This window comes from Wolffia australiana, chromosome 14 (assembly GCF_029677425.1).
Source record: "Wolffia australiana isolate 7733 chromosome 14, ASM2967742v1".
Taxonomy (NCBI): domain Eukaryota; kingdom Viridiplantae; phylum Streptophyta; class Magnoliopsida; order Alismatales; family Araceae; genus Wolffia; species Wolffia australiana.
Genome location: NC_135848.1, coordinates 846,572 through 859,270, shown reverse-complemented (window position 1 = coordinate 859,270; position 12,699 = coordinate 846,572). Strand labels below are relative to the sequence as shown.

General features: G+C 44.8%; 1 protein-coding gene across 6 annotated transcripts in view; it reads right to left on the bottom strand.

The window, feature by feature from the left end:
* Positions 1-12,699, bottom strand: part of ECA3 (endoplasmic reticulum-type calcium-transporting ATPase 3) — a 93,717-nt gene that overhangs the window by 62,659 nt on the left and 18,359 nt on the right. For all 6 annotated transcript variants that reach the window (XR_013583661.1, XR_013583662.1, XR_013583663.1 and 3 more), the window contains exons 13-18: positions 6,990-7,091; positions 5,883-5,941; positions 1,859-2,003; positions 496-603; positions 267-419; positions 78-182 (exon numbers count right to left, since the gene is read on the bottom strand). Coding sequence is in view for 2 of the 6 variants with exons in the window: in XM_078585796.1 (XP_078441922.1) it covers positions 78-182; positions 267-419; positions 496-603; positions 1,859-2,003; positions 5,883-5,941; positions 6,990-7,091 (672 nt within the window). In the remaining 4 variants the exon portion in view is untranslated. The remainder of the gene's footprint in view (positions 1-77; positions 183-266; positions 420-495; positions 604-1,858; positions 2,004-5,882; positions 5,942-6,989; positions 7,092-12,699) is intronic.

Below are 12,699 nucleotides of genomic sequence, written 5' to 3'. Positions count from 1 at the left end.
TGAGATTGAATCAACACTGAAGTTTTTATTAATAATCCCCACTTTCTAGGAGCACCATGGAAAAATTAAACACGTACCTTTTTAAACTGTTGTTCCCAGTAATGATTACAGAATGATGCTCTCTCATGTTTGGAGAGCATGTCCAAGGCTGATGGCATTGAGTCAAAACCAGGAAGGCCCACCTGTCATGAAATCATGCAATTAAAAATACTCATGCATTCTAAACAGCAATTCTCAAGGAAAAAAGGACAAGTAGTTTGACAGACCTTTTCTGCCAGAACACGGAGGGCAACCTCAGTTGACTCGCCAATCTTTTCGTAGTTTTTCTTCTCTGGGTTGTATTGCAAAATAGATTCATTGCAAAGAGCGGAACACATCGCAATGTGGAGGAGACAGGGAAATTGAGCAGGGAAGTCAAGCTGGGAAAAGAAGTGTACATGTCATGGGATGTTTGAAACATAGTTAACAAAATGATAATCAGAAGAAATGTGTTACCTGCATTCCAACACTGTCATAAATAAGACCTTCTGGGGAGTAGGTTGTTCCAGTGACAGTGTACTCACGAGTTAGGGAACCCCGGTGCACAGAATGAACCACACAAATCTGTTAAAGGCAAAAAAGGTGCATAATATTTATGCGACCAAATTTTTTTTCAAATGACACAAACCATATTCTACAAGAAAATTTTCTATGCTCAATGAGGAAGGCAAATTATAGAAAAAAATGTCTATGTTCACCCCAATTCACTGTGCATGGAAGAACGTGTATAAGGTTGATCTAGCAAGAAAATATCTGCAAATTATTTTTTCATTTCCCCAAACATCATTTGCATCTTGTGGGCAACAATGGACTTACCAATAAATATTAGAGAAATATCGCAGCAAGGAATCAATCTTGCACTCATCAGCGAACGATTTTGGGAGGCCATTTTGTGAAGCTACAGGCTCAAGGTCTACCAGTTAAAACGCTAACCGCCAGAGGGAACCAGGACAGAAAATAAAATTTGATAGATTCCTTCCTCATAGGGTAACCATAGGACTGGGTCTCTGATACAAACCTCAGTCTAGGTTTGTATAGGGAGGAGAGTGGAGAGTGAGGCGAGGTAGACATTCCCAGGGTAGGAGAGTCGAAATGGGAATGATAGGAGAGGTCGAACAGAGGAGGCAGGGATTGACCAGGGACGTGCCGACTGATGATGTGGTGAAGGATTGATCATCGCGGGGATGGGAATCGTCGGAGTCTAGAAGCGAACCGAACAGCAGAGGTAGGGATCGGATTGGAGGAGAGCCGGCTGAAGATCCGGTGAGACAATCACAGGGGTAGAGGATCATTGGACGGTCAAGGGGACGGGACTGAGACAAGGAGGACTGAGATAGTGAGCCAAGGGGCCGATCTTACCTTAATTCTTGGCTGCCCTCCTCAAGGGAGGGCTATACATATTTATAAGAAAAGAAAGCAATCTACCCTAAGCATGATATGACTAAAATGCCCTTAGTGGGCTAAAATGCCTAAGATACCCTTGAGGTACAGGATCGTATCAGTTTCTAGGATCTTACACGATGGATCCAAATAGATTTAATATCATGTCAGCATAAGTACAATAAAGGGAATCACAGGGACTTAAAATAAAAACAACAACAAATACATAGTGATAACAGAATGTGACAGGCATCTTCCGACACGCTTGGTATTAAAACACGTCCTTCAAATTCAAAAGAATATATTTATAGTTTCAACAAATGAATCCTAAATCACAGCTTAAAATTTCTTCATGATGGAGCTAAAAGATCCAGGATAAAAATCAAAAGCATAAAAGTGAAAGAATAGTTTTAAAAAAGATCGAGTTTCACATGATCACCTTGGAAACAGACATCATGTTCGTCGTGAGAGTGCCAGTCTTGTCACTACAGATAACTGTGGTGCAACCTAAGGTCTCCACTGATGGCAGCGTCCTTACTATTGCATTAAGTCTGGCCATTCTTTTAGTCCCAAGAGCTAAGCAGCTAGACAATGACGGAAAAACAGAATATTCTCATTACATCACAGTAGGAAAATTGTGCATCAGCAGTTGCAATGTCAAAAATTATCTCTTTTTAATTCTTTGCACTTGTGTTTCATTCATTTCCTAGTGGATTATGATGCGTTCCCATGAAGAATGATTTTGGATTCCTTGAAAATCCTTCAATCATGATATTGGAACACGATAGAGAGTCAAGAAAGAGAGAAAGACAATGTCAGACCAGTAAAACACAAGAAGGGGAGATTACGACCAAGTGAGGGTAAGGGAGAGATGGTTCAAGCGAACTCAGGATGCAATTTCCCTCCATCCTCCTCCGAGGCCGAGGACAAGCCTAATATCGTTAGGTTCGTAAGAAAGGCATGGTGAGGAGAAAGATGATGGGAAGATAGGTAATTGGCTGAGTAGGGAGAGCAAGATGAAGGCAGGGGAGGCAGGGAGGGGTCATTTGAGCCAAAAATGGGAGCAAAAGGGTTGGGAGGCAACAAGGCTGGGCCATTAGATGGAGGGGCACACCAGACGTAAGTGGGACCTGTAAACCGCAGAGAAGAGGAAGGCCAAGAGGGGAGGAACAAGAGGGTCTGGTTGAGCACTGGTCTCTCTGAGGGGAAGGAGGTTGAGTCCTAGAGGAGGGGAAAGAGAACAGAAAGCAGAAGGGGGGCAAGGAAGTCTACAGGAGGCAAAAGGCTAGCAAGTCAAGGGATATATCTAAAATATCAGGGGGGATGGAAGGGCAGACATGGGAGTACAGAAAGGAGTAAACTCATCAAACTTAACATCCTTGATTAAAAACTGATGAGTAGACAGATTATAGAAGTTATGGCCCTTGTGATGAGAGGAGTACCAAAGACATGATGGATTGCTTTAATATAAAGTTTATCACAAGAAGGAAAATGGAGGGCAACATATTAGACACACCCAAAGACTCAAGGTGTGAGCTTAGCAAGGGAACAGCCGGGTAGGATGATTGAGGATGTCAAAGGGGGTAAGAAGAGAAAGGACCTGAGAGTGGAGATGATTAATCAAATGGCGGCAGTAAGGACGGCCTCAACCAAGGACTTTGGCATGTTTATGTGAAGAAGTAGACTCCGGGCAGTATACAAGACACGGCAAAATTTTCATTCAGTGATGCCGTTCTGCTGAGGTGTAAAGGCACAAGACATATCATGAACACTGCTAAAAGAGACAAACAAGGATGAAAAGGTGGAATTGAGATAATTGTGGGCATTATCAGAGCAGAAGGGTTGGAAGGACATCCCAAATTGGCTGCAGATGAGATCATGAAATAATCAGCCTTATTTTTTCAGGAGAAAGGCCCATGTAAAATGAGTACAGTCATTAATACAGCCAAGAGGTTGAGAACAGGCGAGACGCCCCAAATATCACAGTGAAAGAGGGAAAGGACAAGACACCAATGGAGGAACATAAAGATGATCCGAGGAAGGATAAGTAGCACTCGTATGTTTAGCTAAACAGCAAGGTTCACATACAAATTTGTCCACAAGATGTCAGTGGAAAAGACGACAAACAAGAGTTCAAGAGTAGCAAATGAAGGATGGCGCAATCAACAGCGGAGAAGCCAAAGATGGTCATGTAAAACCAAGGAGAGGGAAGACGTTGTATCAAAAGGGAGGATGTATGGTGAAGAATGTAGAGCCCCCATCTCTCCTCGCCAAGTATAATCATATGTCCCTACACCTAGTCACAATAAAACAATTACTAACAGTGAAAAGTAGATCTTGCCCCAAGTCCTGGACGATATGACAAAGGGATAGGAGAGTAATAAGGTTTGGAACATGGAGAACATTGGTAAGAGTGATGGAGGACAAAGGGAGGCAGCCCAAGCCAGCAACGGAGAGAAGGGCACCAAACCCGGCGCCTACTTTATGGCTACAAGGAGAAGGGGTATAGGTAGAAAAGCATTGGGCGACAGAAGCCATGTAAGCAATGGTGCCAGGATCAAGAATCCATGACATTGGAGACAACACAAAAAGAAAGCTGGTAGACAAACCACCGTAAGCGAATGACGTAGCCCCAACCAAAGTAGACTGAAGAAGGCGATGGAGTTGATAAACTTCATCCCATGAAAGGTGATCACCCATAGGCCACAGGGCATCAGGTGGAGGAACCAGAGACCAGGACGTTAGAAGCTGAAGAGGCACAGGAGGTGGAGTCATGACAGGATGAACGGTTGTGGCAGAGCCATGACAAGATGACTTTGGTGGAGAGTCTCGCACTGTAGTATGTTTCTGTGATGTGACTCCATTTCTTGCAATAGTAGCAGAAGAGAGATGTCTCCTACGGGGCCTTGAGGAGGTGGTGCTGGTTTCAGTGCAGGAGATAGAAATGGCTTCATAGCAATGGATGTAGTGGTAGGAGCCAGGCGAGAAGCAACCAATTGTTGAATGACCATAGCAGAGGCAGGTTCAGACTGAAGAAGCTGAAGCCGCTATTCCTCAGTCAGAATCCTATCAAGAGCCTCCTTATTAATGGGAACTTTTTGCTGATGAATAAGTTGACTACGAAGAGACTCATACTCAGGGTTAAAGCCCATGGAAAATTCAAAAACTCTGTGTTGAAGTTATAGTCACAGTCAACTGACTTTGTATGAAATGACATGTATTGATCTAATTCAGCCCACAAGAACAGATCTCGGCCCCTGAACCAAATTACGTAGACCAAGTAACGAGGTCATATATAATGACTAAGTTACTTTTCTTTGATGAGTCTCCCGAGCAGTCTCCCAAATAGTTTTCGCAGACTAGAGTGGTAAAAACATCAAGAACAATTGAAGGGCTGACACTGTTAACAAGCCGGTGGTGAATCACGCCTTCAACATTTAAACAATGATCATAGCCCAGGGCTGTCAATGCCAGTGCCTTTTCCAACAGATGTTTCATGAGCTTCCCTTCCAATGTCATTTGAACATATTGATGCCATTCAAGAAGATTGAGTCCGGTGCAACGAAACTCCAGAGTATACAAGAAAGAGGGTAAAGCCAACTACTGAGGTCAAGATAAGGTTGTGCAGTAGGGGTCATGGGTGGAATGGCTGGAGACATACTTGAGTACCTAGAGTCAATCAGAGTACTAATGCATGTGCAAGCCATGCACGAACGGATAAAAAATGCTGGAGCTAAGTTAAAGGCAGAGCCGGGTAATGTAGCCAGCAGTCAGCACGCGTGGTAGATCTTGGCGCAAGGAGGAGAATTTTGGCTAGCACAAACAGCTGCCGTAGCCACGAGCACCGACCGCGGAGGTAATAGCTGTGAGTGCAGGTGGCATTCTCTGAGAGCAAAGACGTGAGCACAGACCTCTATACCCACAAGAGCAGAGGTAGAGCACAGACCATAGCCCTAGCCACGAGGTGCGACAGTAACAATGGTGGTTTTTTTTGCAATCCCCAGAAGTCCACCCACGAGGAGAAGAGACAGCTTGCCTAGACCAGCGCCACCAAGACAAATGCCACCAAGATGTCTCAAGAAGAGAGACAAGGAAGGCCTTGAAGAGGAAGCTGATCCCACTATGAAACTCCAAGGTTGCTCTGATACCATGTAGAAGCTCAGATTCTAGAGGAGACAGAGTTCAACATGAAAGGTAGAATTAACCGCAAACTCTATTGATCCCACTAGGGTTAGCTACAAGGCATTTACAGGGGAGAATGAGAGAAAGCACTACAGGGCCAGAATAACGGCCCCATTGAACACGAGAAGACACAAATCAGAAAAAAGCAACACTTAGCAAGAAGTGTGGCTTTCCCAAAAAAAAACAGGTACCATCCATGGTTTCAAACATTACGCAAAATATAGTCCAATGCCAGGTAATTTTCAAGGATTTTATCAAACTTCCATCATTAGATAACGTACGTTGTCACAACAGCAGGAAGTCCTTCAGGAATAGCAGCAACCGCCAAAGCGACAGCAATCTGCATGGTGAAATAAATTTGAATCTTGTAAATTAGAAGCTAGGGAAACAAAATCAATTTGAATACAGCAGAACCGGAAGGTTCGACTAACCAACCTTTATGGAAACATATTTACTCATTATTTCAGGGAGTTCTCCTTTTCAAGTCGGATAACAAAAACAGCATGCGCATGACTTTAAGGTCTGAATATGATGCTCAAATGATATTTGGATCAATATGGTCTCCAATGATCTCACGATGAAAATGATTTGCTCCAAAGAGAATATAAAATTAGCTGTATTACTATCCTCCATCCAGATTAGAATAACAACATCACAGAACCAAGCACAGGAGACGGACAGACAATTTCATACGGTCAGGCTGAACCACAAGAACCAACTAGGATGGATTTCCCTCAACTAGATATCTCTTCTAGTGATAACCCACTGAACCCAAACATCCAACCAGAGTAACTAAATCACCCAGGTCACCTAATCTTCTTCCATATCTGTAGAAAAGATAAAAGAGATAAAACTTTGTTGTTTAGAAAGTAAGGGATACATGCCCTTCTATAGGGCTGAGAGAGAGAGAATTAGGGATTTATCAATGTGGGATTAAGAGAGGGAACCCTTGGTGGGCTAAGGTCAACTGGATCTAATAGGCCACACCACCTATTTCCCAACAATATCATCCATACAGAGTAACCTTTTCCATTCAAAATGTCCCAAACAGCTTTTCCCAAACCATCTAATCGAATCTTTCGTGGAGTTAATGGCAGGATAATATAGTGCAGGCTGGTCAAGACAAAAGCAAGCCTATCATGGACATTACTAATTGAACTTTAATGGGGTTTAGCACTCGGACAATCCATTATCCTAGACAGATAATGGATTATCTTTCTTATGTTTGTAATGAACTTCTCCAATCAATACAGCTTATTTTTTACATAAACAGCGTCACCAAAAAGACAGATTATCAGACCATTGAGAAGAATTACAATGTGCCTCATGAAATCAATGAAAAAGGCCAAAATGAAAATAAAGTAAATTCTTGAAGTAATAGGGGACACCTTGAAGTAATAAATGGCACCCTTCAGGATACCGCCATGAGATGGATCACGGAAATGTCCGATATTTACCAGCCACACAAGTACGCAAATCCCTGCTATGACCTGAAAAGAAGAAACTATGTAGTTGCCAGACAGAGGTTTTAAAATCACAAACCGAGCGGACAAATTAGTAATTTTCCTCCAGTATGAATGTGACAAGTCCTAAGGGGTGTAGAGGATAAATGCTACGTCTAAAATCTATAGTACTTTGACTTAAGTTTTTTTCAAGTTCAAGAACATTCAATTGAGAATATGATTATGTAAGTATCATGAGATAAAATAATTTCTGAAAATAGTATCCAACTGATTTATGAAAAAAAATTACTAAAACATTGACTCAATGGAACAAAAAATTCGTTTTCCAGTGGCAGCCCAATTCAGGACTCACTCTCCCACCCTGTGAGTAAACATGTACAAAAGTACATGACCGTCCAGCCTGGTCTCTTTTTCCTCCTTCACTTCCTACTAAACCAGTAAGATATATAATTCTCCACATCATGTAGTATCGAGTCCAGTGACGCGGTCCTTCCCTTTAATAACACCTCATTAAGGTGTAGCCATAGCACCCTGAGCATCCCGAGGGTCCTTCCCATCTCAAATGTCCTTGGCATGCACCCCCCCCAGTGATCTCTGCCATGCTTCATAAGAAGTCACATCCACCCCGCTTAGCTTCTTCAATCTCCAAATGGCCGGCACTCAAAAAACAGGCAGTCTTCCTCTCCTTGGTCGTATATGGGATGCGCTATCAATGTGTCTTTTATCATGCGCTTTTGGAGGAAACGTGCCCTAATTTGTCTCCCAATAAGCATACAGCCAAAAATCCTCACTTTTAAACAAGACTTTCTGCTTCCATAAGCATCTGCATGTATGGAGGATGTCTGCATCTTCTATCGTGCTCCCTCTGATGCTCTTGTGAGCCTCTCAAACTGAAATCGATAGGCCCTTCCATACCTAGCCATCCCATGTTCCAATGGAGGGCTGCAGGAGAACTATGGTATGTTGCAGGTTCAACATGTCTTCCAATTTCTGATCCGACAGTGCACCCTCCATCAGTGGATTGCTGCAAAGATTACAGCCTGGAGCTCAGATATACTCTGTTGAACCTCACCCATGAGAATAATTTTGTCAACTTAACCACCAATTTGGTGCAGCCCACTGACATGGCAGGGTAGAACTACGTAGGTGAAGACCAAAATTCAGGACAAGACACTAAATTGACTCAACCGGTCATGAACAACTGTTCATGGGACATGGTATGCAAACCAGTCTGTTGGGGGGCCTCGGAGTATTGTTAGTGCAAGATTTGAACATAGCATTACAAGCAAAGTGGGTGGACAGACTTTTGGGACGGGGGATAGATCTAGTTACATGAGTTTTGAAGAACTACTAAGGAGCTAGTTTGGACGGGGAGACCACTCGACTCCTGTCTGAGTGTCCTCTGCATTCTGGCAGGGGCTGAGATAGATGTTTCCTCAAGTCCGAGAATTCTTCAAAGCCAAGTTGGGGGATGGCACAGCCTTCAGGTTTTTCCGAGACGCATGGTCAGCTCTGGGCACACTTAAGGCAAAGTTCCCATGCCTATTCATCCTCGCACAAAACCCCCATGCCTTAGTCTGCGAGAGCTGGATGGCACAGAGAAATCCACCATTGGTAAACTCCCTGTCCAACCAAAAAGTCAAGAAATATATGAGGATGCAGTTGACCTTAATTCACCAACATCCACAAAGAGGGACACAGGACGGATTGGGGTGGATAGGCACACCCTTGTCTAAATGAGATGCTTACGTGTGGCTCAGCCACCGACACAGGGAAGAACCAAGGATCATCCAGGAATGTCTCACATATGGAGACAAAAGGTCCCCCTTGAGGTGAGGTTCTTCTGTTTGTTGTTCCTTCAATAAAGACTAGAGAGGTAGTTGTCAGGAAGGGGTGTTATGTGGAAACCTCAGCGGAAGGTATTAGGTGCACAAGCGGCAGAGATGACTACATCAGCCATCTCTTCTTTGAATGCTCTTTTACACCAGCCAACCACAAGGGTGGATGTCTCCTCAGAGGCGGCCTCTTGGGACTCTGTGCAAGGAGGTGAACTTAGGGGGAGAGAGGGGTATGGTCAACCCTTCACGGTGCTCTAGGCAATATGGCTATACAGGAATGAGGTCCTTTTTAACAGATGAGAGGCATTGATAGAAGTTGTTGCACAAGTAGTGGAGATGTCTTTCCTCGGCATGGTTTTCAAGGGCCGCATCGTGGATGCTGGGTGGCCCTTTAGGCCATGTGTGTATTTAACAATCACATCTATTTGTCACATCAGGAAGGTCACCAATTTTGTGTGATATCCCCCATTTTTCTTCAAAAAGAAAGAATGTTCCATGCCAAATAATGCTTTTTCGTATCAATACTGTTGTTTGCTCAGCGGAAGAGTAGAACCTAGGTGATTGTTTATGTCTGGAGACTTGCATGCAAAAATGTCTTCTTCATATCTGGCTAGTATGGAAGCCACGAAAAATGACCAGCCAGAAGAATAAAATCCAGACTGAGATTAGCTTGATCACTGGAGAGACTGTCTCGGAGTAAACCTCACGATAGATCAGTAACATACCACAGGCTGAAATTCACGACTGAAGACAATCAATGAAGCCATTAGTGCCAACTTTCACAGTAAACACATAATTGCATCCAACCATTGATTGGGAGGAAAGGCATGGAACCAGTCACCAGAGTTTAGGCTGAGGCTTTGCATCTCATCTGTTATCAACATCATGAGAATCTGAATGGCTATAGGTTTGAGAAACCCTCTTTGAACTAGGGAGAAGGATGGGAATACTAAAAAAAAACTTCAGATGACTGATCCAGCACTGTGGTAGCTTCCCTGAGCCATAGGGAGACGACTATCACCAGGCGGTGGATGAGAAGGTAATGGCCTACCAAATTAGGTGAGCCCTCATATGAATGGCGGATAAAGGCAAAGAGGGAGAAGGATGGGAATACTAAAAAAAACTTCAGATGACTGATCCAGCACTGTGAATAGCTTCCCTGAGCCATAGGGAGACGACTATCACCAGGCGGTGGATGAGAAGGTAATGGCCTACCAAATTAGGTGAGCCCTCATATGAATGGCGGATAAAGGCAAAGAGGGAGAAGGATGGGAATACTAAAAAAAACTTCAGATGACTGATCCAGCACTGTGAATAGCTTCCCTGAGCCATAGGGAGACGACTATCACCAGGCGGTGGATGAGAAGGTAATGGCTTACCAAATTAGGTGAGCCCTCAATTAGAGTAAGCATGGTGGAGGATGGTTTTTTTGAAACATTAAAAGGGATTATCACCCGAGGAGTTGGTGAACCTCCTAGTAGAGCCCTACATGTCAATCTCAGTCTATCCAAACATGTTCAAACCCTCCTCTTGCCATCCACAGCCCAAACAGGCCGCCTTTAGTCCCTCAAACTCATGGATAGCCCAATTGGTAGAAGCTGTCATCCCCCAGAACAACAGCTCTTTCCTATGCAACCATATGGCCCAAAGTGCCGCCAGTTCCCGCCTGCTTTCTTCCTTTCTTCTACAGCTCTAACTCTGCATTGAGCCCCAAAAAGCCTCTTCCGAATTCATGTCCACCATTGATATCTCTTGGCTGCCCCAAATCGTGCGAGCAAAAGGGCATAGTGGAGGGCTAGTGGAGGGCAAACGGCATAGTGGAGGGCTGCTGGGACGACAAATGGTCCGCGGAGAGGTGGAGTTTTGTCGGACGAGAGGGTGGTAGAGTTCATGGCCATGCAACAAGCCCTGAGTCAGTGGAGCCCAAGACTCGTGGAACATGATAGGTGGGAATGGACCAGCGCTCCATTCTTGGACCAAAGGGCATACGAGAGGATCCAAGAGGTCCCAGTGGAGCAAATGACTATACAAACATGTATGGCTATATGGCAACAAAAAGTTCCGCTGAAGGTAAGGGTCTTCGGGTAGCTTGTATTGCGCAAGAAACTAATGACATGTGCCTTTTGTCAGAGACAATACGCAGACACATCGGTGGAATGTGCACTATGCTCTCCCCCCCCCCCCCGAGAGGAGAACTGTAATCATCTATTTTTTCGAATGCCCTTTCGCTCGCATGATCTGGGCCACCCAAGCACTACCGTTAATTGACACGACATCAGAGGAGGCGTTTTGGGAATCAATCTCGAGAAGTGGCTCTAGGAAGAGGGGGGCCGAGCTGTGGCAATGTTGTGGACAACATGGCTCCATAGAAGGAGATGGTATTCAGGGGAAGAAGGCATCTATGGACGGGCTTGTCCATGAAACCAAGGGCCTCATGCCGGTGTGGTTTCCTCAAGTTGTAAATACAAGGGAGGGGTTGACCATGCGCTAGGGATCTCCATGTACTTGGCAGGTGATCACCACGTTCTTAGGTGATTGCCTTTTAATCCTTCTTTCAAAAAAAAATTGCTAACAGAGGGAGGGACTAAAACATAAATGTTTCTTACACAACCTAGTCAATAATGAATCCCAGTTGATGAACAAAGAACCTAAAGCCATGTTACCAAGACAGGAAGATTTGGGTCCTTTAGCTACACTCTGGAAGACCATTGAAAACAACACTGCAGATATGCTTCAGTATTGAAGCACTTCCTAATTTGGAGAGAGCAACCTCCAAGGACCCATGCTACCTCCACTTGATTTCTTTTTTCCTGATGAAGCAACAATCAAACTCAACACATTTTGCCCGATCATGTTGCACAGGACCGTGTGCAATATCAGTGGCTGATTTGCTGCTGCAGTACGCCAAAATGTGTCCATCTAGGACAATTTTCAACCCCTTCAGTATATCCCTAATCCATATCACCTAGCAGATTCCCTTTGCCACTGCTCTAAATTTGGCTTCTGCACTCAACCTTGACACCAATTTCTATTTCTCGCTCTACAGGTGCTAACACTACCAGCTAAGAAAGGGCAGAATCCTGTGGTTGATCAGCAATCAATGACTGACCCGTATAGTCTGCAAATGTATAAATGTCTATGCAATTAGGTGTCCTTTCATAAGGAGTAAGCCATGTCCTGCCAAACCTTTAAGATGAGCAAGAACTTTCTATGCTGCATAAATATGTGGATATCAGGGTCTGAGCATAAGAGGGGGAGCCTAGCCGGACTTGATGGCGGCCAGGGACGACGGAGCACGGCCAGAGCATGGCCAGAGCATGGCCGGAGCCCTAGCCAGACGGGAGAGAAGGGGGAGAGGAGTCGGCGGCGCCCTAGCCGGATGGGAGAGACAGGGGGAGCCCTAGCCGGACGGGACGGGGGAGCACGGGCGGAACCCTAACCAGATGGGAGAGAAGGGGGAGAGGAGTCGGACGGCGCCCTAGCCAGACGGGAGAGGAGGGGGGAGCCCTAGCCAGAGAGGCGGCCAGGGATGGCAGAGCACGGCCGGAGCCCTAGCCGGACGGGAGAGAAGAGGGAGTGGAGTCGGCGGCGCTCTAGCCAGATGGGAGAGATCAGGAAAAGCAAGGGGAAAGGAAGATCAGGAAAAGCAAGCCAGTGTAGCGGGGGGGCCTTTTGATTAACGTGTGGCTCAACAAGAGATCATCAACACCGAGGTACATTTTCCTTTATACTATTTTATAGTTAATTTGTGTTAGTCAGTCTTGGCCGGAGTTTGGGGGCAGAATTGGTAACCATAT